This window comes from Falco peregrinus, chromosome 1 (genome assembly GCF_023634155.1).
Source record: "Falco peregrinus isolate bFalPer1 chromosome 1, bFalPer1.pri, whole genome shotgun sequence".
Lineage (NCBI taxonomy): Eukaryota > Metazoa > Chordata > Aves > Falconiformes > Falconidae > Falco > Falco peregrinus.
This window is the reverse complement of record NC_073721.1, coordinates 45,777,283-45,804,865: the sequence shown is the minus strand read 5'-3', so window position 1 is coordinate 45,804,865 and position 27,583 is coordinate 45,777,283. Positions and strand designations below refer to the sequence as shown.

At 55.3% G+C, this 27,583-nt stretch overlaps 4 protein-coding genes across 4 annotated transcripts; 3 read left to right on the top strand and 1 right to left on the bottom strand.

Annotated features, from left to right (window-relative positions):
* Window positions 1-2,159: 2,159 nt before the first annotated feature.
* On the top strand, window positions 2,160-4,692 carry POLE3 (DNA polymerase epsilon 3, accessory subunit). The gene is made up of 4 exons (XM_055805467.1): window positions 2,160-2,346; window positions 3,028-3,113; window positions 3,854-3,972; window positions 4,466-4,692. Exons 1-4 carry the CDS (start codon window positions 2,281-2,283, stop codon window positions 4,624-4,626), a joined length of 432 nt encoding a protein of 143 aa, XP_055661442.1. The 5' UTR covers window positions 2,160-2,280; the 3' UTR covers window positions 4,627-4,692.
* Window positions 4,693-7,334: 2,642 nt separating this feature from the next.
* On the top strand, window positions 7,335-16,114 carry ALAD (aminolevulinate dehydratase). The gene is made up of 12 exons (XM_055805445.1): window positions 7,335-7,421; window positions 10,700-10,847; window positions 11,012-11,062; window positions 11,794-11,890; window positions 12,252-12,387; window positions 12,868-12,951; window positions 13,208-13,296; window positions 13,614-13,669; window positions 14,350-14,437; window positions 15,010-15,096; window positions 15,335-15,464; window positions 15,546-16,114. Exons 2-12 carry the CDS (start codon window positions 10,735-10,737, stop codon window positions 15,623-15,625), a joined length of 1,011 nt encoding a protein of 336 aa, XP_055661420.1. The 5' UTR covers window positions 7,335-7,421; window positions 10,700-10,734; the 3' UTR covers window positions 15,626-16,114.
* A 77-nt stretch (window positions 16,115-16,191) lies between these two features.
* On the top strand, window positions 16,192-17,086 carry HDHD3 (haloacid dehalogenase like hydrolase domain containing 3). Its single transcript, XM_027778125.2, has one exon. It carries the CDS (start codon window positions 16,200-16,202, stop codon window positions 16,914-16,916), a length of 717 nt encoding a protein of 238 aa, XP_027633926.2. The 5' UTR covers window positions 16,192-16,199; the 3' UTR covers window positions 16,917-17,086.
* A 1,031-nt stretch (window positions 17,087-18,117) lies between these two features.
* BSPRY (B-box and SPRY domain containing) lies at window positions 18,118-27,553 on the bottom strand. Its single transcript, XM_055805435.1, has 6 exons — window positions 27,472-27,553; window positions 26,797-26,895; window positions 25,956-26,186; window positions 24,204-24,229; window positions 22,829-22,953; window positions 18,118-18,796 (listed from the first exon to the last, which is right to left on the bottom strand). Exons 1-6 carry the CDS (start codon window positions 27,526-27,528, stop codon window positions 18,270-18,272), a joined length of 1,065 nt encoding a protein of 354 aa, XP_055661410.1. The 5' UTR covers window positions 27,529-27,553; the 3' UTR covers window positions 18,118-18,269.
* Window positions 27,554-27,583: the final 30 nt, after the last annotated feature.

The window sequence follows — 27,583 nt, the reverse complement described above, 5'->3', positions numbered from 1 at the left end:
ATCACTTCCAGCTTTAAAAAATATAAATATCTGTGAACAGTGTTCAATTTGACCAGCTACTTCATGTGAAAAACCAACAACTACCTTAACTCCACTAGGACTCCAAGTCAGTTATCTCAAGAGTAAGAATGCTCTTTTCCCTCCTTCAGTGAAAATCAGAATTTAACCATAACTTTACCTTCACTTTTCAAAAAGGCTCTAAAAATTGGATCAGTTTCCTAAACAGATCCAAGGACATCCCTTTTAAGTTCTCTTTAGTGTATCCCAGCACCATGGATGTTGACAAGTAACCATACCACAAGTAGGTTCATCCCACTGGCTTATACTTGCAGGCATCATCTTTGCAACCACTCGTGCAGGGAGAGCAGAAAGATGGTATCATCTGTGTAAATACTCTGCAAAACAGAAAAATTGTGCAAATTAACTTAGAAGAAAAAAACAACCTCAAAACACTGAAGATGTATACAGTATGAAAGTTAACAAAATTACAGAGGAATCAGATTGTCCTCAGGCACGGGTACATCCTAGATCACAGTAGGCTGATGACGTGGCTTTGTGTCCTGTAGCTCCAGAGTTTTTATATTAAAACAGCTTTCTGGTCTCGTTTAGCTGTCATATGTACAACATGGGACCTGTTAAACATGACTTGCAGTAGTCAAGCTTACTACTGCAAGTCAAATTTTACACTAGTACAAAAAAGCTGCTATTTGTAGCACAGGTATAAACACAGTGACACACGAGCAGGGGCTTGGCTAAGCCAACCCAACCCAAGTGGAAAATCAAAAAGCACAAAATAATATTGTCCTTCTGTACCTCATGAAAACACAAATTAATACTTTAATAGCTGTGCTTCAACCCTCCAGATATTGTAATTAGTAACAAACATACGCACGCACCAGTGGCCAAAGCATCCAAGAAAGAAGAGAGCCCATTGTATTGGGAAGATACACACAACTCGACAGCAAGGGTCCAGTGTTTGCTGGTGAGTGGGGAAGCTTTGCACCGTACCCCTGGCTCTGGGCCAGCATCACTCCTGTTCCCGCTCCATCCTACCCCCTCCACGGGGCAGTAACCCAAGGCCACCACGCTTTGTTCTCAAGGCACGTACAGAACAACCTCACCCTCTGGCAAAACAGAAAACAAAACAAGCTGCAGTGGCTTCTGAGGGCTGGCCTAACAGCACCCAGCCAATGTTAGTGTGGTCCGTTACGGTTACAATCAGTCATTGCCTTCATTAAAAAGTAATGCAGCACCCGCTGCAGCATCTCACCTCTGAGAGCCATAAAGTGGCCAGGGAGTTAACAACAGAATACATTAACAACAGCTAAAAACGAGACTCAAGAGACACGATTTGTACAAGCAGTGATGGTTTTTATTAATCCAATCACTATAACTGGAAAGGTCATCAAGCTCTCACCCACACAAGCCTTTCTTCAGCTCTGACCTTTGTGTACTCAAAATGCCCTATACCATCCCCAACATGCTATTATGTCTAATACAAAGTTACCTTTACCTGCAAACTTGGCACAAATGTCTGTAAACAATCCCCACTACAATAGTACTGCCCTTGCTAGTGGAAAACACACACTTTCTAAGGAAAAAAGCTGCATTGTCAATCACGATTCACAATTTCAAATATCACCCTGAGAGTATACCAAATTAATCCACTCTGTTCTTGCACTCTGAGCTTAGTTATTTAGTTACCCTGTCAGGTTATCAACAGGGATAAAAGTCTCCCCAACTTAAGGGAAGGCTGGGCCAGGCAGGTGCTCGGCCCTGCGGGGCAGTGATGCCCTCACACAGCGCTGCAGGGAGAGGCCCGAAGCCATTGTGGGGGGCAGGAGAAGCACCTGCCCCCACGGGCACCAACCCTCTCCCCTCAGGGCCCCCCCTGGCTCTGCCCCTGCTCCCACCCCAGCCCCTCAGGCTCCCGCTAACCCCCAGTCACACCAGCGCACCGCTGCCTGCGCCGCCCTCCCCCCCGCACACACGCCAGGCTCCCACAGGCACCCCCAGACTCCTAGCCCCGGGCCCCCCCTCGCCCCCGGGCACTCCCCCTGGCCCCCGGGCCTCCCAGATGGCCCCCGCCCGCCGCCTTCCCGTCACCAGGCAACGGCGGCCGCGGTGGCGGGCGGGAAGGGCCGCGCTGCACGCCGGGAGGGGTCAGAGGTGAGGGGGCAGCGGCTGAGCGCGCGCGCTCCGGGGCGGCCGCTCCGGGTGAGGTACGGGCCGGGCCGGGCCGGGCCCCGCCGTCCCCCACCGCCTGGCGGGAGGCGCAGGATGGCGGAGAGACCGGAGGACCTGAACCTGCCCAACGCCGTCATCACCCGCATCATCAAGGAGGCGGTGGGTGCTGGGGGGGGCAGCGCCAGCGGCCTCTGCGAGCGGCGTGGGGGCGGCCGGGCCAGCTTTCCCCGCAGGGCCCCGGCGCGGCCTTCTTTGTCCCGCGGCTTTACAGCCCAAAGCGTGCCCAGGCCTCGGGGAGAGGCCCCCGGGGAGGGGGGGGGGCGGCCGGGGGGGGTGCCCGAGGCCTCCGGAGGGGCGGCCCGGGCTGCGGAACCCCGCGGTGTCGTCAGCAGCGGGGCTGAACCGGGCCCCTAGAAAGAATCGGAGCAGAAGCGATTCCTTGTCTGTATAAAAATCCAGAACGGAATAATTCCCAGTCGTTAATTCAACGATCAGCTTGGTCTTGAGCTACGAGGTGTTGCTGAGTCTATCTGGGTACGGTGGGTGATGGGTCCGCGTCAGGAACTCGGTAGTCACTAGCTGAATTGCCCTGGAGATGGTGGCCAGACCCACCACTGGCCCAGAAGTTATTTTGCTTCTGTGTAGCCTTTTGCATTGGAGAGAACACAGGCAAATTGCGGTTGGGTTTCAGCTGGCATCTAAGTTTCAGTGATAGCATTCAAGATAAACATTTCATTTCCAGTTGTGCTGAGCCTTCTGAGTGACAGAATTGACACATGAAATATGTAAGTTTAAGGCATTTATAGCAGCTGCTGATCAAAGTTGCATTTTTTTTTTCAGCTTCCTGATGGAGTCAATATTTCCAAAGAAGCTCGGAGCGCAATATCTCGAGCGGCAAGTGTGTTCGTGCTTTATGCAACATCGTGGTAAGAATTTGTTGCATCAGACAATCAGTGCAGTTGATTTATAATTCACCTCTCTGCCAGCTGTCCTGGAGATTTTTGCCCAGTGTTTGTTTCCATGTTGTCCTTTTGTATAAATAAAACAATCTTTAGTGTAATCTACCAGACTGCAGTGGTTGGGTTTGGATTGCCCTTAACAACCTGTGGCGAAGGCAGGTTGGCTTTGTACACAGAGAAGCCCCAACCCCACCAGGGACAAGGGGGGTCTCAAACTGCCGTTAGCCTCAGAACATGGCTGCTTGGCCTTGCCTTTGCTCACTTTCCAGGCTACTCACCACACGGCTGCATTAGGGTAAGCATGAGCCAACCTAGTCAGCCTTGGAGCTGGGCACAGAGGACACAGGAACGTTCCTGGGGTGGCTCAGGATACACTGTGCAGGCAGTCCCTTCTCTGGTGTAAGGTGCTGATGTGGCTTTGTGGAATTGTCACCTCACAGCCAATGTTCAGGCTTTCTCCTTCCCCCGGGTTGTAGAAAAGGTCCATGCAAGCAGAAAATTAATGCTGTGGGAAAGCAGTGCGACTAGATGAAAACAAGCAGCCAATGCAAACAAGGTATCTTAAACTACTATTAGTAAGTGATTAAAAAAACCCCAAATGTTTAGGAGATGGGGTTTTATTTTTAAGTCGCACGTGACTTCAGTAAACAAGACTAAATTGATGACAGTTACCAATTACCTCTCTTTTACTTCTTGTATTTGACTAGTGCAAATAACTTTGCCATGAAGGGGAAGAGGAAAACACTGAATGCTGGCGATGTTCTCTCTGCCATGGAGGAAATGGAGTTTCAGCGATTTGTAGCCCCTTTGAAAGAATCACTGGAAGGTACTGTCCTCAGCTCATGTCGAGGGAGTCTAATTAGCACCAAGTCCTGTTTTCCTTGAACACTGGACAAGCAACACTTACTTGCCTGTCTTGTTTCTCTTCTCTTTGCCCAGCATCCTACACTGCAGTTTGCCTGGGGAATAAATAATGTGCACCTTAACAGGACTGGGATAACATTATTTCACAACTGATGAGGATTGAGAAAGTCTCATCTGCTATCACTCCCCTATTATGTTTATGTAAGGAAAGTCTTAGGTGCTGCCTGTAAATGTGAACTCCTGCGTCCTTTTCAGCATTTTTCTGCTGAAACTTAACCTGATTTCCTATGGAGTTGGTCAGCACAGCTCAAATAATAGGGTGAGTTGCTGCTATGTGTTCACTGCTCCCCTTGTAAGGCTGGAGAGCAAGTGGATGTTAGACTTCAGCTACTGTACTGTTCATGCCATGGATACACTGGCTTGCAATTTTTCAGTGTTCTCTTTTTCTCTTTTAGTTTACAGGCGTGAACAGAAAGGAAAGAAAGAAGCCAGGAAAGACAAAGACAAGAAGGCAGACTCGGAAGAGCAAGATAAGAGCAGAGAGGAAGAGAATGATGATGATGACGAAAGGATGGAGGAAGAAGAGCAAAATGAGGAGGAGGAGGTGGACAACTGAGCTTGCTGATGAAGAGACGTGCAGGGGCTGGGTTTTGTTCAGAGGAATATAAATGCTGTAAATCAAGCTTGCTGTGTCCCCTCTTGTTTCCAGTAGAGTTTTGTACTGTTCCTCTGGGGCCATCCCTTTTTGGCTTTAACTTGTACATAAAGGACTTCTGCTAAAGCTTTTCTCTTGGAAGGACCGCTCCTCCCTGCACGCAGGGGGCTTGGCACCCTCCCCAGGTTCTGAGCAGGCCGTAATGGGACTGGGCTTCTTATGCTGGGTTGGCTCTGAAATAGAGGAGAAAAGAAACGCCAGATGCTCAGTACAGAAGCTGGCCAGGAGAACTGGAGAGACTGTTGATTAAGCTCATTAAACCAAGTCGAGCTGAATCAAATAGATCATTCACCCTTTGGGGTTGCGTATCTACATGATGATGTCAGGAGGCTTGGAAGCTGAATATTTAAGCCTTTTATCCAAGTGATTTCCATTCCCCCCCCCCCCTTTATTTTCTTGCATTCTGGCTGTGCCTTCTCTTCCTGCTCTAACTTTTGACAGTGATACTGTGTCTTTCAACCTTGCCAGTCATATGCAGCAATATGGTACAAGTGTACACAGACCAGCGGTCTGCTCAGCTCACTCACCCAAATCAACCTAAATGAAAGAAGTTCACAGCACTTATGATGTAAACTAAGTACCGAAAGTGATTGTTTTGTGTCTTCAAAGCCCTAGGGGACCAAGAGGAATTGTATTAAAAATCTGAAGCAAAATGAACAGCTAAAACATGTATCGGGGATGGAAAAAGGCAGCTGAATCAAGTGGCGCGTTTGTTGCTCATCAGCACTGGGGACCAGTGGATCTGATGCTCTCGCCTCCTTTCCCTCCTTTGCAGAGCTGCAGTTCCTGCAGCCAGGTTGGTGACTGCAGCCAGTTTAAATGTGGTAGAATAGAATGCTGGATCTTGTCAGCTTGGATTTTTCATTTCCCAATTGGAATGGACTAGTTAATTCCTCGTTAGTTCCAGAGATGCGGACTGTCTCCCAGGGTGATGGGCTCCAGGAAAGCAGTGAGGACAGGACGTTGCTACCTAGGAGGGCCAACCTCAGGCCTGTGTTTTTTAAAATGGCTCTTTCAAGAAAGATGGGTTGAAACAATTTGTATTCCTAGTCCTTGTATAGGTTTGTTCTTTTACACTTGAATTGGTAGTTTTGATGCCTTTCCTTTCTCTCTCTGAGAAAGTATCTATTTAGAATAAGCTCCTTTTGGGGGAAAAAGGCTTTATTATTTGATATTTTTTTTAAGACTAATACACCTAATTGAACTTAACTGAGGTCAGGTGAAGGAAACATGAGGAAAGTGTAAGTAAAACCCAAGAGTTTTGCTGATGTGCAGTTTTAAAATAGCACTTGTGAGGAATAGGATATCCTTTTCACCAAAAAACTGATGTAGAGCTACCCTGCCTTTATGCTTTTATGGCACGGTGGCTTCTCACACATGGAAGCCCTGCTGCTGAAAAGAACTGAGTCAACAAAGATTTTCTGCTGCTGGCGTGCAGTCAGGAACAGATCAAAAGACTAAGTTGACAATGTCTTCCCAAGATCTCAAATAACAAAAAGGGCCTTCCTTTTAGCTCTTCTTCCACTTTAAGTTTTTTCTTTTTTCCTCTTCTAGTACATATCTGGGGTGCATATCTGGAAGGGAACAATATCTAAATAAAAGCCAGATTTTTTTACAGAAATGGAGTCTCTTATTTCTGTCAGTAATAAAATGAGCTTGTTGTGGTTGCATAAGCACACATGTGAGTGTGCAGCAAAGGCAGAAAACAAACTTGCCACATCATTGTCTGTGGAGCAGCTGCTGGCAAAGAGAGGGTGAAGGCTGCTGCAAAACCAGCCTTTGTGTGAGAATGAGGGAAGCAGAGACTCGAAAGAACTAACTTCTAGTTACCAGGGGAGTGAGGTTTGGGTGCTGGTCTTTGTAACCCAGCTTGCCCTCACTGTGGGCGGGAGGCACGAGGCTGGGGGCAAAAGGGAGATACGGGGTCTGCGTTTATGCACTGCAGCAAAGGAAACTTACTGCGTGGGAGCTGCAGAACACCATGCAATAAATGCAATCCCTGCATCTCCCTTATGAGAACACCAAGAAAATGGTACGTGCTGCTACGCCTGCAGCATGGCTCTGGCTTCCCTTGGGCTGGCAGGCCCCCCTGCCTTGCACTCCAAAGCCCTGCCCCAGGCTCTTGCAGCACCCCAAAACCCAGCTCCATGCCACCATAGCAGCCCCAACCATGTTGCTTACTCCCACAGCACCCTAAAGCTCTGCTCCAGGCTCCTGCAGCACCCCAAAGCCCAGCTCTGCGCCACCATAGCACCCCAAAGCCTGCCTACTGGCCTCCCAGAACCCAAAACCTGGCTTCGTGTCCCTGAAGCACCACAAAACTGGGCTGCATGGCCCCCACAGCACCCCAAAGCCCTCCTCCAGTCCCCCTGGAACCCAAAACCTGGCTCCAGGTCCCCACAGCACCGCAAAACTGGACTGCGTGACCCCCCCGCGGCACCCCAAACCCGTCTCCAGCCCCGGCCCAGCACCCCAAACCCTACCCCAACCCCTACACTCGCCCGAACCCCGCTCCCACCGCGCCCGCCTCCGCCGCGCCGCCCCGCCCCCAGCCTTTTCCCGCGCTCCGCCGCGCGAGACTTCCCGCCGCCTTCCTGCAGGGGCGCGAATATGCTAATGAGAGGGTGGGGCCATGTAAATTGCGAGGGCTCGGGGCAGAATCACACGGGCCGAGCGGGACGCGGCGGAGGCGGTCGGTGAGTACCGGGAGCGGGGCCGGGGGCCGGCGCTGGGGCGGCAGCAGGTCCCGATCCCGGCCTCATGTAGGGCTGCCTGGAGGCCTGAGGGCTCGTGGCTCCCCGGGCAGGGCCCGGCCGGGCAAGGAGGCACCGCTTGGGCGCAGGTAGGGTGCAGGCAGCAAGGGCAGCCCGGGTGTCGCCCGGTAACTGGCAGTTACCGTGGGGAACGGCACCCAGCAGCGCGTGATGCTGTGGGCTGGCATCGGTCCTGGGCCCTGCGCTGTAATTACAGACCCCCTGCATATCCCCATTTCCACGGCCCAATCTGGAAGAGGCAATCTGTTGTAATTTCTTGACCTTTGTTAGTGACTGTTAATTAACCTGCAGCTCCGTTGTCTCGAGCTCTGCTTCCCTAGTACGCTCCAGCCTGTCCCTGCTCCACCTGGGGTTTTGGGAGCTCGCGTGTCTCCAGGACTGAAGGTGAACAGTTGCAGCATGTGCTTGTGTCCTAAAAGGCTGGGAAGCAGTTTCCTCCTGGCTTGGCAGGAACACGCCGCTGGCTCGGTGGGGCTGGCGCAGACCTTTGCAGCTCACCGCTGGCGTGTGTCGGGTCTGGCTTTGGCTCATCCACTAAAGTTCATTTCATTTGGGCTTGTGCAAAGGGAGGGCGGCGGGTGCCTGCTCCTCTCGGTTTGCAGTCGCTGCTTTCCTTGGGCGCAGCGAGGTGGGGTGCTGTGGGCTTGGGCTGGCCCTCGAGCAGTCCCCATGTGAAGGAGAGAAGGTGAAACCACTCTGCTGCGGAGCTGTTTGCTTGGGAGGGAGCTACAGGCCTGTTCTGAACCTCCTCCTTACTGATGCTCTGCTGTGCATGAAGAAAACTGCCTTAGAAAGCCAGATTTGGGCCTTTAATGTCAGAGAAAGAGGTGTGTGTGCCCTGCTGGGAGCCCTAAGAGGGTCTCGTGGGAAACAGCCCCGTTCCAGGGTGCAGCATATTGTGGTGCAACGTCCCCTTAGCACAGCGCTCTTGCAGTCCTTGCTCTGCATCCCTGCTGTCCTTCCCCATCTGACCAGGTGCCCTGGATGGGCAAGGGGAGCCTGGCCACAGCTCCTCCTATGGGTGTGGGGGCTTGTAAGGAGGGCCCCAGCTCCCCTGGCCTTGCAGCAGATGGGTGCTCTGCTGGGGCCCACCCGTCTTGGCTGTTATCTCCGCTTGCAATTCTGCCGGGTGCCCATCTCCTCCTTGCCCGGAGAGGGCAGCTTCTGGAGCTGTGGCCTCTATCTGTCCCATACAGAGTCTGGTGCCTCTGGTTCCACCCGTCCCCCCTCCCCTTCCTCCTGTGGGATTAACTGTTTAAAGCATTTTTTGGATTCTCGAGGTGGGTTTTGTTCACTGAGCCCTTTGTTCTCGATTGCTGCCTGCCTGGAGCCTTGCCTGGAGCCCTGCGCTGGAGCTGCCGACTCCAGTTCGCTGGAGGGCTGTCCCTTTCCCTGTGAGTAAGGACTGGAGCGGCAGCTTTCCAAGGGCTAAAAATTACTTGCCAAGTGGTTCCATGACACTGCCAGCATGCCTGTCAGCTGGTCTGCATCCCCCGCGAGCACCATCTGGTTTTTTTACACAGCGTTTTTATACATGCAAGTCTGTAAGTGATTGCTGGGGGTACAGGAGACTCAGTTCAAGCCCTGGACTGGAACATGATGCCCCTGCATTACAAGTGCCTTATCCACTGGTCTGGCCTGATAGCGACTGAGAATTTGGCTCAGCGTTACACTATCTGTAGGGTCTTGAGTGTGTGAAATAGGGAAACACCTCAGATTAAAGTTTTTCCAGAAGAATGGAGCCATCTCCTGCACAGCTCTGTTTCTGACTGGTGTCATGTGTGCTAGTGTAAAACTTTCATCCCTGGACTGTGTCCTGGGATGCTGTGAGCTGTGTTTGTTCTCCAGGGAAAGCCAGGCACGGGCAGTGGGTTCATGAGGTTTATTGCCTGGGGAACCCCTCCTGGGATGGGACTGGGGACCAGAGGGCAGCTCCCCTGAGACAGGGGAGCTGTGTCTGCTCTGTCTCCCAGGGGAAGCTGTGCCCAGAGGTTCTAGCAGAGGAATCCACTTGCTCTTTCGGAAGCCTATCTCCAGCTCTCCTCTTGCCCACCTCCCTCAGGTTTCAGTTCTCAAAACAAAATCTGTGGTCTCTAGTGGGGACTTCGCAGTTTGTCTCCTCGGGCACCCCTGGCTCCTCTGCACGGGGTGTTTGTGAGATGTAGCCCTGTGTGTGCAGCCAGCAGAAGTCCTTGAAGTTGCTCTGTACAAACAGTCCGTTGTTCGGGTTGTGGTTCCCAGGGCCATAACAGCCGCTCTCTTTTGTGCTGCAGCCAAATGCCTTGTCCCAGGGCAGCCGCCCTCCTCCGGCCCCTTCCATCACGCTCTCACCAACCACATGTTAGCACTAGTGGAAATTTAAATCTTAATGGTCTAATCACAGAATTATTACTAGATTTCACTATTACAGAAGAAGAAAATATTGCTACAGAAGAAGGCTCAACAACAACATAGCTAACAATTTATGTATATTGAGTAATTGTTCCTTGTTAGCTCTGAAATCTGTTTTGCCCAGCTTCCCCAGTTTTCTTTATCTAGCAGTAAGTGGCCACTGGACTTGTGTGACTGTGGAGCTTTAAACCCTGGTGTCTCCAGGATGAACCTGTGCCTCTCTCCTCTAGTGCCCATACTCTTCTGCAACTGCACCTTTACACTATGGCCATAAATACTTCATGCTACGCAGAACAGCTTTTTGCTACTCTGTATACAAAAGCCGATCACACAGTTATACAGCATTAAGCAAAAGTAAAATGAATTAAGCAATGACCATCTTATCATTGGAAAACAGCTGTTACAGTTGTGCAAGCTAAAACAGAGGGAGCCTCAGGAAGGTGATAGTGTTGAGCCGTGTGAACATGGTTCTGCTGTTGGAGGTCGCTGGTGGCTGTAAATTGGTGGTTTCATACACAGAATTGGGATGTTTTGTGGGGAGGAGATGGCATCATGCCTGTTTATGGGAAGTGCTGTGCTGTGACTGCTGCTGCAGGGTCCTGCAACACCCAGCTGGCACGGGGCAGTACCCAGTAGAGTTGGGATGGAGCTGGCTGCACTGCAGCTCATGTTCTCTGTGTGTGCCTGGCATGGGACAGGGACAGTCCTACAGTGGCTGCCTGGATCTCGTTCCCCCCATACATGCCAAGAGCAGCGGCTTGTCAGGACACCACCACTGACCAGCCCGCTGGTTTCTTTTGGTGTTTCAGAGTCTCCATCCACATCCTCCTAGTGACGGCCCAAAATGCAGGCAGACTCTGTTCTTCACAGTGGCTACTTCCACCCTGTGCTACGCTCCTGGCAGTGTACAGCAACCGCTTTTGATGCCTCCAACCTCATCTACCCCATTTTTGTCACGTGAGTGAGCTGTGGCTTTCTGGGTTAGGGATGAACCAAGCCCAGGTTGACTGGCTTAGGTGCTCCCTGAGCTCTTAGGTTCAGATTCCCCATGGACAAGCCTGGGATAGGAGCTTCCTTCTCACACAGAGTCCTCACAACTCTGTCCCATTCACCTCCTGTAGTGACAGCCCTGATGCAGTGGAGCCGATCCCCAGCCTCCCTGGACAAGCCAGGTAAGAATCCAGCCCCACTGAGCTGCATGCCGGTCACTGCCATGCCCTGTGCCCGAGCAGGGTTGATGTATGGCCTGAGATGAGCATGAGCCAGGGGTGATGCAACCCTCTGTGGTCGCTGCCCTGGTGATCGATCCCCCAGCATCAGGTAGGGCAGGAGCATTTGTCCACCGAGAGACTGGAGGGAATCACTGGGAATGCTGAGAAAGTACCAGAACTAGCAGGGACAGTGCCAGGATCTCACAGTGGCTCAGAGGGCTTGCACATTGTGTGGGTTGTTAAAAGCAAACGGGGTTTCCAGCAGCAGCTAGAAAACCCATGCAAGGACATGAGCTCTGGTCCTGCATTAGATCTTGCTGGACTGGCAGCTCCCATCTTCATCTGCTACCGCATTAGCCAGGTTGTGGTCGGAGAAGCCCCAGGGGGTGGCCCTATGGGGACGTGGGCTGGATCTGCAACAGGGACATCAAGATAAGAGATCCAAGTGCAGAGCATGCTTGTCCTTTCAGAGCAGAGAGTGTTCACTCCGGGTAGATAATCCTTCTGTAGCCCCAGATAAGGTGCCAGATTGTTCCTTCCAGTGTTTGGGCAACTCCTGCTCTCTGCTGCTGCTTGGTGTGGATGCTTGTGGATGCTGGATCACTCACAGACCAGCATCCAAGTCACAGACTAGCTCCCCCCATGGAGCAGGTCTGGGTGCCTGGCAGCCCCCTTCACTTTGCCCTGCTCAGGTACGGAGTCAACAAGCTGGAGGGGATGCTGCGTCCCCTCATTGAAGATGGTCTAAAGTGTGTGCTCATCTTTGGGGTGCCCAGCAAGGTCCACAAGGTCAGTGTATGTGGTGGTGGCAGGGGCTTGGGGTGGCCACAGGGGTCTGGGCAAGCAGTGTGGGGCCAGGGGGGCTGTTCCTGATCAGATCAGTTCAGGGTCTCTGAGCATGCTTGCACCCCATTCGGCAGAGCAGGATGGGGATGGGAGACTGTAGTAACACTCAGAAAGCTCCCAGAGCTCCCACAGGTGGCCCTGAGACCTGCACTCACTGCTCAGAGGCACTATTCTGTTGCCCTTTTCCATCGTTGGTGGTCATGCTGCCCTGCATTACAGGGTCCCACCATTCAGAAAACCTTTCCTGGGCAGAACTGCTGCCATGGATGAGTCGGTGGGAGCTGAGGCATTTCTCTTCCTACAGGATGAGAGAGGTTCTGCTGCTGATGCAGAGGACACACCTGCCATCCAGGCAATCAAGAAGATCCGCTCCACCTTCCCAGAGCTGCTAATTGCCTGCGATGTCTGCTTGTGCCCTTACACCTCCCATGGGCACTGCGGTGAGCACACAGCCTGGGGTCCTGGGCTGCTCTTTGGGCATTTTCCTGGCACTGAGAGTCTCCAGGGATTTGCCATTTTCCACTGAGGAGCTACATGTGTTGGTGGGGTCTAGCCAGCTCCTGCCCCAAGACTTGGCTCCCCAGTACTGGTGCAGCTGAGCTTGGGAGACCTCTCCTGGGTTTGGACAGTGGGGAGGGAGGCACAGATGGTTAATGCACCCACTCTGGCCATCTGAATCTGTCTGAGGAGCTGTCTGTGTTCTCCATCTCTGTTTTCCCTTCTCTGGAGCACCCTGGTGTTGTGTCCGGTCCCTGGAGGACCATGTCATTGGTCTCCTGGTCCTTAACCAGCTCCCTTAACACATTCCCCACTGTTGCTCTGAGCATCTCCATAGCCTGTCCAGAGAGCCACACTCCCACCCTAGAGATAGAGGCACCCGGCTGTTCAGCTTCTCGTGTGACCCACGGTTTGTCTCCTAGGCATCTTGCGTGAAGACGGCACCATCCAGAACGAGATCAGCTGCCAGCGGCTGGCAGAAGTGGCACTGGCTTATGCCAAAGCAGGTGGGGATCCCCCTGGCAGCCAGCGGTACCCGAGTTTGACTCTTCCAGACTTGCCCCACCTTGCTTTCAGCAGGCCCAAAAGCAAACCGGGCTGGATCCAACTGGGAGGGCTTTCGTTCTGAGCTGGGGGAGGCTGCCCCTGACCTCCAGGCGCTGGCTCCAGCAGAGCTGCAGGCACTTTTGGCCCTGGGGTCACCTTCTGCTGGCAGTGTCAAAGCCTCGGGCACTTCTTAGCATCTCTGGTCTTTCCCTGCAGGCTGCCACATCGTTGCCCCCTCAGATATGATGGATGGGCGCATCACGGCCATGAAGGCAGCGCTGATCTCCAATGACTTGGGCAACAAGGTGAGCTTGGGATCCGCGTGTGCCAAGGGCAGGAGTGACATCCACGGGGAGGCTGTACCCGATAGCACCCGGGCAAGCAGTGGGAGAAGTAAACCCCAACCTTGCCCAGGATGTGCCGCGGGCATTTCCCTGCCCTGATGCATATGGGAAGGAAATGTCCTTGGCTGGGCATGGGGACAGCAAGGTGCCAGGCCTCTGGCAGGGGAAGGAGGATGTGGGGCAGAGTATAAAACAGCCATGGGAGGGAATCGCTACTGCCCTGGCGCTGGGATGCAGCACCAAGCTTCTGGCTCTCACAGCTCCGCTCTCCTCTGTAGGTCTCCGTGATGAGCTACAGTGCCAAGTTTGCTTCGTGCTTCTACGGTCCCTTCAGGTGGGTCTGTCCCTCCGCCAGGAGTGTCCCCAGCCAGCACCAGGCTGGCCGGGAGGTGCATTCCTGGGTAGTTATTTGGGAAGGGGACTCGGTGAGAGTCTGGGCCGCAGCTTGGGCTCGTCACGTTGGAGCATCCTCCTCCTACATATCGGTGCAAAAGGGAGACAACTGCACCTTGCCCAGGAGAGGCTGGCTGGTGGGCCAGCCTCCTAACCTGCTCATCCTGGGTGCTGGTGGCAAAGCAGGCAGAGAGGGAGCTGCCAGGAGCAGTGAGGAGGGGAGCTCCAGGAGCTAGTGCTGCCCCAAAGGGTGGGGGACAAGCCTCAGCTCAGTCAGCTATTAGACCTCGTCCCAAGAACAGCCTGACCCTGATGGGGCATCACTGAGGAGCCCACCTCAAAAAAAGCAAAAGGAAATGTCTGACATTATTTTACCCCAGACTCTGGGCACGGGAAGGGCAGTGGGTGTTGAAGCACAGCTCCCGGGGCCAGCCTGGGCCTGTCGGACCTCCCAGAGTGGCCCTGGGGTGCTGAGGTGGGTCAGGAGAACCCCCCTTTTTGTGACCCTGATGGCTCAGGCACTTGTCCTAGTCTGTCCTCATGTTTCTGAAGCTGTACAAGGTGAGGCATGGGGAAACATGCTGGTCCTTATCTCCTGCCCTCTGCTTTGCCCATCATCAGGGATGCTGCACTATCCAAACCTGCTTTCGGAGACAGGCGATGCTACCAGCTGCCCCCGGGTGCCAGGGGCCTGGCAATGCGTGCTGTGGTGAGTGAGCTGGGGTCGGGCTGCCTGGGACAGTGCTAAGGGTCATGGGTTTGTGGACTGGAAAACTCTCACATGGTGCCCAGGTGACAAGCCTTTCCACCCAGCAGTGCAGCAGGGTTTGGGGAGAGGAAGATCGGGGGGTGTTTGGGGTCAAAAGGGGGTAGGAGGCACACCAGCTGAAATGGTCAAGGTTCTTCCCGCTCCACAAGCAAGAGAAATATGAGGCCCGTCAGTCTGCCAGGGAGCTGGTCCCCAGCGTGGGTCCAAGGACTGTGTGCTGGTAGCTGTGGCATAGGTGACACCGTACCCCGCTGTGGCCTGGGGTGTCAGGTCCAGAGACACAGCCAGCGGCTTTCCCCAGGAACCGTGTGTCTGGCGAGGAATGTCAGCTCTCCCCCATCACAGCCTGTCTGTGGGCTCCTGTGGCCATTAGGGGCTCACCAGACCCTTCTGTGATCCCTCCTGGGAAAACCAACCACCAGGTCGTAACTTCTGGGGAAAAACCCGTGAACTTGGTGGAAAATGTTCTTCAGCCCCAAGCTGCTGGGGTCACACACATGTTCCCCTCACAGGACCGGGATGTGCGTGAGGGAGCAGACATGCTGATGGTGAAGCCAGGGATGCCCTACCTGGACCTTGTGAGGGACGTCAAGGCTCGAGTGAGCTCCTTCTGCATGGCAGCAGGGGCACGGGGTGGCCCTGAGGGAGGAAGGGAGGAGAGGGGTGCGTTTGGCACGGCCAGATGGGATATCCAGGCCGGAGGGGCTTCGCTGTGGGTTTCAGGGGCAGAGGTGGGCGCTGGCGCCCCTCTGGGAGCACAGCAGGGTGGCGGGAGAGGGCTCCGGACGGGGGGAGGGCTGTCCCCCGCCGGCTGACCGCCCTCTCCGCTCCCCTCAGCACCCCACGCACCCGCTGGCCGTGTACCACGTCTCGGGGGAGTTCGCCATGCTGTGGCACGGGGCCCAGGCCGGGGCCTTCAGCCTGGAGGCTGCCGTGCGGGAGGCGGTGACGGCCTTCAGGCGCGCAGGTGAGGCGGGCGGCCCCCAGCCCTGCTTCCCCGGCCCCGACCCGCCCCCGGGGGCGACCCCAGCGTCTCGTCTCTCCGCAGGGGCCGACGCCATCATCACGTACTTCGCGCCGCAGCTCCTGCGGTGGCTGAAGGAGGAGGCGGCGGCCGGACGGGCCTGAGGGCGGAACTTTCGGTGACGGGGCGGGGCTTCCGGTGACGAGGCTTCCGGGGCGGCCGGGCAGCGGAGGAGGTGGCTGCGCGCGGAGCCGGGGGGGCCCGTGGGCCTCGGGACTGCGCGTACCCCCGGCCGCCTCTCCCGGAGCCCGGCCCGGTGAGCCCCGGCACCGCCCCGCACCTCCGGCCGCTGTGTGACCGGCGCGGACCCCGCTCGCCCTCCCCCACGGCCACCCAGCCCGTCCCCCCCGTGACTGCGGCCGCCCAGCCCCCCCCACGCAGAACCCCGCTGCAGCACCTGCGTTGGGGGCGCAGCTGCCCCGGCCTTGGCACCCTGGGACTCGGAGCAGGGCCCTTCCTCCCCTGCCGTGGCTCCATGCAGTGCCCGGAGTGTGGCTGGGCCCCCCGCGGGGGACACTGACAGCGGTGGGTGTGACACGGGCAACGGGCCGGTGCCCACCCCCCTCTGATAAAACGGCTGTGACCCACGCTCAGCACTGACTTGCTTTTGGCAGAGCACCTGGGTCTCCCCTCCCTGTTTGTTCGAGGTTTCCCTTAGCCCTGTGCTTTACTGAAGCCATGCTTAGGCTCCGCTTACTGACCTGGGATGTGAAGGACACACTGCTGCGGCTGCGGCAGCCGGTGGGGGAGAGTTACGCAGCCGAGGCCCGGGCTCATGGGGTGCAGGTGCAGCCGGAGATGCTCAGTCGGTCATTCCGGGAGGCGTACAGAGCCCAGAGCCGGCACTTCCCCAACTACGGCCGCGGCCAGGGCCTCAGCTCCCGGCAGTGGTGGGTTGATGTTGTGAAACAGACCTTCAGGCTCTCAGGCGTGCATGAAGATGGAGTCCTAACACTGATGGCGGAAAACCTCTACCATGACTTCTGCAGTGCCCACAACTGGGAGGTACTGCCTGGAGCCAGTGAGACCCTGAGCCGGTGCTGCCAGCGTGGCTTCCACATGGGGGTTGTCTCCAACTTCGATAACCGGCTGGAAAATGTCCTCTCTCAGTCCAACCTGCGGCACCACTTTGAATTCGTCCTCACTTCTGAGGACACAGGCTTCGCCAAGCCAGACAGGAGGATCTTTGAGAAAGCCCTGCGCCTCAGTGGGGTCCCCCCAGAGCAAGCAGCTCACGTGGGGGATGACTACACCCGCGACTACAGGGCAGCCCGTGCCGTGGGCATGCATGGCTTTCTGCTTCGGACTGCTGGGCAGGGCAAGGAGCCAGCTGTGCCCCCTGAGCATGTCCTGCCTACACTCGGCCACCTCCTGGCTCTTATTGAAAAGGGGTAGCTGGGTTTCAGAAGAGGACCAGTGCTGCTGCTGAACAGTGAACCAGTCCTGACGTGGGATTTCTTGCTGCCAGTTGGACAGGGAAAAGAAGCGAGTGCTTCTGCATGCAGGGAGCGGAGCGCTGCCAGAGCTGGAGGGGTGTTATTGAAATAAAATGTACCTGAGGCTCAGCATTGCTGATGTCTTTCATAGCTCTAAAAACGCTATGGAAAAGGGGCTGTGGTGGTGTCTTGCCTAATGGAGCTGTCAAGCTGCACTCCATCCAGAAAGCTCAGTCTGGCAGGAGGGATGGAGGCAGACACTGAGGTTTATCACTCAGTCACCCTGGGGAGCGGCTTGAGTGTCCCCCTGTCTGAGCGCATCGCCAGAGCTGGGATCGTTCCCATCCCAGGGAAGGTCTGCACAGGCAGAGCACCCAGGAAATGCGTGCAGGCCCTGCACACCTCAGCATACCCCACATTTGCCACTTCACCGGCATCCCCCTCATCCTGACAGCAGTGGCCAGGAGGCAGTTGCAGTCTTCCTGCTGCAGGCAGAACAGTCTGGAGTTGGGCAATCGCACTTAATGTATTGCCAATTCACAAACTTTACTGATTTGGGTATCGAGAAATAAAGATGACAAATTTTAAACAGGGAAACAAACTCCTGCCCTTCTCCCTGGCTCAACTTCAGTCCAACACCTCTCCTTCCTCCCTGCCTAAACCAGCTCCCCATGTTTTCATCATGATACACTCAAGCCCCCATCTGTTATGTCTGTCCCCCCCCACCCCTTTTGGCAAGACAAGGAGCAGGTCAGGTTTCTGCTGCTCCTGTGCCATGACATGGGCTCCTCCATGAGCCACAGCCCCTCCTCGGGGTGCCCCTGCCCTAGTGGGGTGCCCCCTGGGTGACAGCTCCCTGCACTGACGCAGGGCAGCTTCCAAAAGCGTGTCTCCAGCTGCGTCCCAATGTCCCTTTCCACATGCCTCCTCCCTGCCGTTTCTCCAAACACATCTCTTCATATTTCTAATTTTCTAAAGCCCACTGTCAGGCTGGAAAGCTGCCCTTGGCTGGGGAGGAATTAAATGATTTACCCAAAAGTGGCTGGCAGAGCCAGGCGTTACCCTGACTCCGACCCCTTGCTCCAGCACAGTGGACACGGGGTGGGTGTAACTTCCAGGAGGAGAGGGAAGCTGCCATAAAACACGGTAGAGAACAGATGTAGTCTGAAAGCAGGTCTTGTCTGAGCACCACTGTACACAGGCCAGTAGCCCTGTCTGGGCTTCCCTACCCCATAAAGGCACTGTATAGTGTATATACAGTCACTGTGTATACAACTGCACGTTCACCCCCCCAGCGAGCACAATACTTTGCTCACTGGACAAGCGAGATGCTCTGGTGTGCCACAGCAAAGACAGGATAGAGGGGCTCCGTGAAGGTCTCCCTGTGGGAGAAGAGGATGGTGCAGGAATCAGGGTCGTAAAAGAGCACCTCGCCTCCCGCAAAGTCAACCAGCACCCCGATCTCGGCCGGAGACTTGATCAGCTCCACCGCCTGCGGGTGCCCAGCGTGCAGGAACCTGAACTCCTTGTCGTAGCGCGAGAAGACCCAGGATTCGGCGTTGAAGCCCAGGCGAGCTTCATTGCCAGACCCCTTCCGTGGCAGGGAGCTGTAACAAACACCCAGCTTGTAGGCATAGCTCTTCTCCACGCTGACCTTCCACGCACAGACTCCTGAGTGGAAAGCCACAATAGCCAAAGCATTGGGCCAGTGGTCAAACTGCTCGGGGCAGTCCAAGTCCACTTTTGCTTTCTTGGGGCTGAAGGTGAGGGTTTTCTTGTCTTCTGACAGGCTGAGGTGGGGGCTGACAGTTTTCTCATCGATATGAATCTCCTGCGAGCCTGCAAGAGAAGCCATGCGGTGAGCACCGACTTGTGAACCACCCCAAGAAGTTGCAGCCATGAGAAATGCAATCACAACCACTGTCTCCTCGCACATCGCTCCTGTGGACCCACCTGCTCCCCCAGGATGACATGGTGCGGTGGGCTCAGGCCGAGTGCCAGCACAGCAGCCCCCCACAGCTTACCCTCTCCAGCCAGGGCCAGAACAACGCAGACTCGTTGAAGCCTGGACCTCACAAGACTTCACCTTTCCACCCTTGCACTAGGAGTCCCACAGAGTCAGAGAAGATGCTGCTCATCTTTTACTCTGACCCTGGCCTGAATCCCCCCAAAACAGAACTCAGCAGGTTTGCTCCACTTTTGGAGAGACCCAGACCACAGCTCCCACCTCTTCCCACCCCCACCACGGGCGAGCAGGACCTGACCTCCTCCCCCAGCCTGAGCAGAGCAAGTCAAGAGCCTGCGCAAGGACAGGGCTGATTGCAGAAAACCTGCAAAGCCGGTAATACGGGAATGAGGAGGGAGGGAGCGGGCTGGGCAGGGGAAATCCCTTTCCTCCTATAAAGCCCATCAATAATCAACGCACCCTGAGCATGTTCGGAGCAGCGGAGAGAGGTGGCACCTGGCATTAAGAGATGAGCATGGTCATGACTCCATTTGGGTTTGCTGTGAATTGAGGGGCTGCCCTTGAGCCACAGCACAAACCTGGTGGGCAGCAGCCTGGGACAAGAGCCAGGCTGGCCGGAGGAAGCCCCCACCACTTCAGACCCAAGGGCTGGCAGCACCCAGCACCGCTCGCACTGCACAAGAGTTCCTCCTTCCTCTCGCTGTCAGCTCACTAAGGAAAGAGATAAGGCTGGTGCCCAGCTGACTCACCCGCTCCTGGGGAGACCCAGTTTCTACCTGCGGGTGCCCCTCCTTGCCCTGCCTTCTCCCACCCTCACGGCATTCATTTTAGGTCTCAAACCACCACAGAAACGGGGCTGGAGCAGGTGAGTCATCTGCTCTGCCACCAGCAAGAGCTCCACCATATCACACCTGCTCCAGCCATTTCCCAACTACCCTCTGCCCGGCATCCAGCATGTGGCAGGATGAGGCCCTTGAAGAACCAAACCATTATGTTGCACCCCAAATGGGGTTGTCCCACAGCTTGACCTGCTCCAGCACCTACGTGGACCCAGGTCGGCATCCCTCTGACCAGCGAGCAGCACCAACCAGAGAGCAGCACTGGCTGAGGGGTTTCCTAGGGCTGCACCCACCCTGGTGCTCCCCAGCAGGAGGCAAACCCAGGCTGAATTATCAGTCTGCACAACATGCAACTGCCGTGCACGCTTGCATGTTAGGTGGAAGCTATTGTGGGCAACAGCGAGCAGAAAGAGGAGCTGAAGACGGCATCCCCTTCCAGCTGAAGCAGAAAACCTCATTCGTTTGATGATTTACTTCACTGAGCAGCAGCCAAATGCTTTGCAACGTGCCTGCCCACGGCTCTGTGCTCTCTGTGGGTCTCTGAAGCCGTATTTGCCCACACTGCCTATTTGTAGTTGACTTTCCAGGAAGCCAAACACTGCTGTGAATTCATAGAATATGGAGCAGCACGAGGCTTTATCTTCCTCTGACAGAAGAAGGGCGCTAAACCTGATATTGTGCAGCACACATCTGACCTAGGGATGGGTTTGCATTCCAGTGTTCACATACAGGGATCATCCACGTGGGGATACACCACCCCGATGACACCCACGTAGCTCCGTTGTGGAATCACGATTCCAGGGCAGCATCTGAAGGAGGGGAAGCGCTGGCAGAGTAACAGCAGAGTAATTCAGATCAGCAAATTTTCCCACACAGAGAAGTTTTGTCATGATTAAATCTGCCCTCTGGATATTCCCATCTATTCTGATGAAAATTCTACCAGGAGTTCATCTCACCCCAAAAAGCCCATTGAGTGGCCTTGCCATGCTGCGTAGGTAGGATAACATGGTTAACATCTCTGTGAAGTGCCTGTGTGTTAGCTGCAGCACATTTTACTACTAAAAATCCAAGTTCCCTTTTCCAAACTCACACATCTGAAACTAAAATCCTCATCACCAGATTTAGGCACCAGGGTGAAAGCCCAGCCCAACCTGGTCCCTGGGACAAGGTCACCACGCAGCAGCCCAAGGTCTCAGCCAGCCAGTCTGTGTCACCCCTGCAGGAGGGTCCTCCACCGGGTCTCCAGCCAGCACCCCCACTTACTGCCCCCCAGCAGGACTGATGAACCAAGATCCCTCCCAGGACAGTGCTTGGAGATTGACATCATCTTGGTTTAAGGAAGAAGCCGCCAACCCCAAAGGTAAGCGATACAGAAGCCTGGATGCCAAGTGAAGACATCAAAGAATCATGTTGGGTTTGAGAGTGAAATGAAGGTTCTTTTGCCTGCTGGTTTCCAAGTTTTTGAGAGGCTACAGGCAAAACCATCCAGGCTAGGAACTTACTGTTTCCAAGCAAATAAACAAGACTGCCTCTCATTCAGCTGCCTTTAGGGAATGAGACCTCCAAGAGAAACATAACATTGCTGTGTCTTAATGAAGGCTGGGACCTCTGCGGTTCATATTAAATCTCTAAGGCTAGGTGCTGGGTAGACTACGGACTAATGAGACATGCAAGGATATGGCAGGCGTCCTCAGCATGCAGTAATGACATGCTAAAGTAACTACGCACCGAAAAAAACCCACCCCAAACCAAACCAAACAACAACTAAAACCAAACAGAATGAAATTGTGTAATAAGCATACCAACAGACCCACTACAAGAATTGCATGCCTTGGAGTCATTACATTTCACAAGGATGCTACTGGGAGAGGAATCGGTAAAAAAACCCATGTCACAGCACAGAGAATTAGGGAAAGGTTTCCTGCTTGCTTTGACAGCTTCGAACACCTGCCAAGAACCTGCCTGATTTTGCCAATGTACAAGTGCAGGAGTTTGCATGACTGCCAGCACTCAAAACAGGGAAATTAATCACAAAGGGAACACAACACCAGAGTCTGCAGTAGAAGAACCAAATGGTGGTGGTTGGTACACACAGATTCTCAAGCTGTTCTTTGGTGCGGACAATTCTCAAGAGCAATAAAAGCCAGAAGCACACACCTTTGAGAAGGACGTGGAAACAGGGAAAAACTGAGAACTACTTATCAGCATTAAGAGTGAGATGTGCAAAACCCCGAAGTTAATGCAAAAGCCTTGGGAAGATCGTCCCCAGGACTGTTCACAAGGCAGCAGAGGGGACAAATGTTTTCAAATTGTGAAGGGTGTTGCCACCTTTAAGGAACAAAAAACGCATTTGCAACGCTCTAATGATGGCCTGAAAGCAAGAGTAAAAGCAAACATTTCGCAACCAGCAATTCAAGCAGATCACAGCCGGAACCCGGTAAAACCATACCCAGCGCACGTCACTGGCCTGACAAACGCCTCCAGCGCAGCCTCGGCTGCAAAGCGAGAGCTGAACCAGATCACAAACGTCCCTAACAAACCACCAGCTCGGGCACAGCCACAATCTCCGTTTATGATCAGAAAGCTACTATATTTACTCACTTCTCCTTCCAGCATCTCAGAGTGTCTCAGAAACGCCATGTGGGTGAGTTCACCCTCTTTTAAAACCACCAGAAGTCAACACAAAATGTGGAGAAGGGGAGTTTCTGTGACAGAGATTCCTGCAGCAGCAACAGCTTCACTGCTGTCACCAAGTGACCCAGGAAATAGCAAAAGAAACCAGGTGAGGTTAAATAACAGAGCTGGTAAGAGACACAGTCTTTTCAAACTGCAGTTCTCTTAGCCACAACCAGTGGCTTTGAGCCCCTGTCCCCCTCCCAAACCTTCTACAGCTGCTGCTGCCCCCCTGGCTGGGGTCTCCAAGCAGCTAGCAGGGGCTGGGACAGCAGAGAGGGCAGGACATGCCAGGTCCCAGGCAGGACATAGCATCCAGGTGTTTCTTTGGGCACAACATGAATGAGCATGCAGCGATCCCCGGAGAGCGTGAGATCCCAGCGAGACACTGACCTGCGATGCAGCAGAGAACAGCAGAGGCCCACAGTCGATGCAGCAGTGGACTCTGAACACACGTCTGATTAAAGTTTAACTTTGGCGACTCCTGTGGCTCTAAGATTCCCTCCGCCACCTCTGTCCTAGCAAAGGAAAACAAGAGTTATTTCAAAATACAGTGATTTATCGACCAGGGCTGGGAGGTGTTGATGAAGATCACTGGGAGCTATGGCAGAAATGAGCTGGCGCAGTTGCGAGGGGAGCACTGGCTGAAGGGAAACTACAGCGAGGGTTTCGAGGCAAGCCCTCGTCCCAAGTAAAACTTTCAGCTGGCTTTCGTTGTTTTAAAATTTCATTAGACTTCATTGTTTTAAAATATGATCCCAGCAGCCTGAGCCAACAGCCTCCTCACTCGGCAGCCGCTGAGTAAACGCATCCGATAGCAGCCGTCAGGGTGCAAGGGCAGCGCGATGGACGGGCTGCGGCGACGGAGGCAGGTTTCCCTCTATCGAGGGAATTTGCTGTCAGAGCAAAGGGGGGCACAACAGGAGAGCGAGCCGGGATGCGGGGTTTCATACGGCATAGCAAGGAGACTGAGGTTTTGCTGGGCTCCTGTGGCTTGCAGCACACATACGAACACAGGGTTGTAAGTAAAGGCTCTGGCACAGGCTGCCGGTGATGTGCTCGGCACATTTCTTACTCTCTCTACAAGCAGGCTCCAGGCAAAAATACTCCTGGAAATCCTCTGGGCAGCAGAGTCCAGCCAGTGCCAGCTGGCACCCTTGTAGCAGCCATGGAAATAAACACTTGTAAAAATGCAGCTACCAAGTTGCCTTCTGAAGGGCAGCCCAGTGCTACTGACAGCGATTCTCAGAAATGCTGACACCTGCGCTTGGTTCTCCTCTCCCTGCACCCTGCCCGCTGGGGACAGAGGCAGGGCATGCTGCCCCTTGGGGAGATGCTGTGCCAGCCGCCCCCCCAGGCACGGAGCACGCCAGCTCGCCAGCTCGACCATCCCACCTCCTGCCAACAGGCCAGGGACAGGCTTGCTCCATCTCCCCCTGTGGAGTTTTCTAAAGGAGCTGGAGAAAGTCTCCAGTAAGCAAGGGGGCGAGCGCATCTGGCAGCGCCTCCGGGGGGACGTGGCACGTGGAGCACTTCTAGGTGCCAGGCTGCTCTGTCTGGAGCTGCAGCGCAGCACATGAAGCAGAGAGGCCAGGCTGGCACCTCTGTGCTCTGTCCTCATCCTCAACAAAAGCAGCACGAGAGAGGAAAGGGGGGGTGTCACCTGCTGCCTGGGCAATGGCACACTGCTCACAGCAGGAACCGCAGAGGGTGCAGGCAAGCTCAAAGCAGGGGCCAGGGAAAGGACCAGGAGCAGCCAGGTACTAACCTCTCAAAGATGTCTTGTTCTGCACGCTGGGGACAAAGAGAGAAAGAGTTATCACAGCTGAAATCCCCACAGATAAAAATCCCAACCACAGGCTGGGGCACAGCAGACCCAGGGAGCACCGTTCTCCTTCCTGACCCAGAGAAACCACTCCCCACCCCAGTGCTAGCCCCAGGGAGCACAGGGAGCATCGAGCATCCTTATTCTGCTGCGGCACTTTCCACTCCCTGACTCATAAAACAAGTGGGAATGGCTGAGGACAATACATCTAGCTGGGGGTAATGCCTGCTGCCTCAGTGAGGCTGGGTGACAAGTAGCTTGAGAGGGGCACAGAGAGCATCCAGAGCGAGCCTGCCACTGCTCTGCCGCGTGCAAGTGGTGTGAAAGCAGAAGCCTGCAAGTACAGCTGGATCATCCGGTGCAAGCGAAACGCAGGGGAGAGCTGAGGCAGGTGGAAAGTCTCGGACCCACAAAGAGCCAGCTCGGACTCCGTACCCTCTGGCAGACACCAGCACATCTGCACCTGGAAGCTCTTAGCACTGCACCCTGCCTTGCCCAGAGTGTGAAACCCCCAGCCCCGAGGTCGCCCCTCCTGCAAGGACATCCTGTGCACGCAGCAAACCACCCCCAAAGCTTTCAGTAAGGGGTGAAGCTGCAGAGGACCCGAGTCAAAGATCAGATAACCTCCTGATCGGTCCCACTTGTTTCTGTACCTGCTGGCAGCGGTGAGGTCTCAAGGTACAGCCCAGTTAGCAAAGTGGTGAGCAGGGATCAAGTATTTTCCCACAAATGAGCTGCAGGGTGTTCTATGTGCCTTTCACTCTCCTGTGACATGACACATAGACACAAACACCAACACCAACGACCCAAGACGGAGTATGTATGATCCCTATTTCCCCTCCACTACGTGGCAAAAGGAGAAATTGAAGGTCCCACTGTTTTCTGCCACATGTTTTTCTGCCACATCTGATGGATCCTGCTTTCCAGCCTCTGCTCTCTACAGCGAGGCCACAGCCCAGCCAGCCAAGATGCCAGGGCCAGACAGAAGCTGCGTTTCCCACCGAAGGAATGGCCATCTACCTTCCGTCCATGGGATCGGTTCTGTTTTTCAAGCAGAGCTGCTGCTGCCTCTTCACAAAGTTACATGTGGCGAGCAGAGGTTCAGAGCAAGGTGGTGCGCTGCCTACCTGCCCACATCTAAATCAAGAGGGATCGCTTGGCTAAACCGAGACAATTTAATAGCCAGAAAAGGAACTGAGCGAAAGGAAAGAGCTGCTTTGCACGGTAAATATCCCAAGCAGAAGTATGCCAGACAACAGGGCAGACTTTCAAGAAGAGCTGCAGGTGCTCCCAAGGGTCACACTTTGATTAAAACCAGACAGAACACTAGAAAACGGGCGGCAAGAGCCACCCTCAACCCACAGCTGCCCTGGCTGTCAGGCCTAAGGGCATCTGAGAGCCGGCAGCTTCAAGCCAAGAGGACCCAGGGGGTGTCCAGACCTCACTGCAAGCAAAAGCAGAATCAGGCAGAGCAGACGCTCTGGGAACCACCAAGAAATGACGGGGGCTTGTCAGGATCAGGTGAAAAAGGTTCCTTGAGCTAGACCTGCAAACGTAGGTCCTGTCCAACTCTGCCTCCTCGCTGTCAGCGCAGCAAGCTGCTCAACACTGTGAGTCCCATAATATCCAGGATAAAAAGTCTAGGTCACCCCTGGGCTGACCGACCTGTCCCTAGGTACAAGTAGCAGTACTCACCACCAGGTCCTGGTCATCCAGGTTGGTGATCACATCCACCAGGTAGGTTCGGAGGGCAGCCAGCTTCTGCAAAGCCTCAGTCCAGTGCACCCGCTGGGTCAGGATGCTCTGCTGCGCCCGCTCCTCCTCCACGTGCACCTTCTCCAGCAACCGCTGCTCTTCATTTTCACACGCATTCCCCACGAAGATCAGCCTCTGGATTACCAGCTCCCGGGCCACGTTGGCTGCGTTCTGCCACAGTGAGGAGAGAGGAGGAACATCAGCCTTGCTTCAGCCCCAACAAGAGCACCAACCGCTTCTGCCGGTTTTCTGTGGGCTCAGCTGAAGATTACTCTGTTAATTGAGCCCCAGCCCCAGTAATCATCACAATGCATGCAGATATAAATGGGACAACCAGTCCTAAAGCTGCCTGCTGCCTCCTGGCCTAACCCTGGTACCTCAGTGACAACCTGTGTGGGACCAGAGTCACATCCCTCAGCAGATCTTCCTGGATGCGCTGTTACCAAGAAACAGAGCCACCACAAGACCTGCCTTTTGTCCCCAGGGACAGTGAGGCACAAATAAAATCGGGAAGCAGTAAGACACTGGTCGCAGCGGGATGTTTGATAGCTGTACACTCACACCAAGAAATTTATTGTTCACGTACATTTTTAGGGAAGATGGAGCAGAAGCCACAGGCGCACCCTAGGACTCCACTTGCACACGCTGTGGGGCAGGAGGGGGACAGACCCTGCACACCGACGAGCCCCCAGGAGCTCAGATCTCCACTGGGGCATGCGGGCAAGCACGGGTGCCCATGGGGGCAGCTCCACGCCACTCTGGGGAAGGGGCAGGGACTCACCAGGACGCCCTGGTCCTTGGCTGGCAGCACCTGGTCCACGTGCCGGGCGATGGCCGCGCTCTGCAGCTGGAGCCGCTCGCACCGGTCCACGATCTTGTTCTGGAGCACAGAGTGGCGGGCAGCACGCAGCCCTCGACGGGGCGACGGCGGCCCCGAGCCCCCGAGCCCCCCCGCCCCGGCTCCAGAGGTCCTGGGGTCCTTGGGCACCATCCCACAGACAGCCCCTCCCCACAGGGAGCCCCTCCATGGCCCCACACCCCACCAGGGCCCCCCCACAGCCTCCCAGGAGCCGCACAGACAGCCCCCATCCCCACAGGTGACCCCACATCCCACCAGGGCCCCACAGAGCCCCACACCCTGCCAGGAGCCCCACGGACACCCCCCATCCCCACGGGGGACTCCCCATGTGGCCCCACACCACACCACGCCCCCCCCCACAGCCCCACACCCTGCCAGGAGCCCCACAGACACCCCCCACCCCCACGGGGGACCCCCTTGCGTGGCTCCACACCCCCCACGGGCCCCACAGAGAAGCCACCTCCCCACGGGGACCACTCACACTCTCCGCCCCCCCGCCGGCCATCCCCAGACGACCCCAGCGCCGGGAGCGGCCAGCCCCGCACGCCGCGGCCCCGGGGGAGGAAGAGGCCGGTCCCGGGGCCCGTCCCCGCTCACCCGCAGCTCCGCCGCCCGCTCCGGCAGCGGCCGCAGCCCCCGGCCCCGCTGGGCCATGCTGCGCCCCGGCACCTGCCCGGGCCGCCCCGCCCCCCGCGCCGCCCCGCCCCCC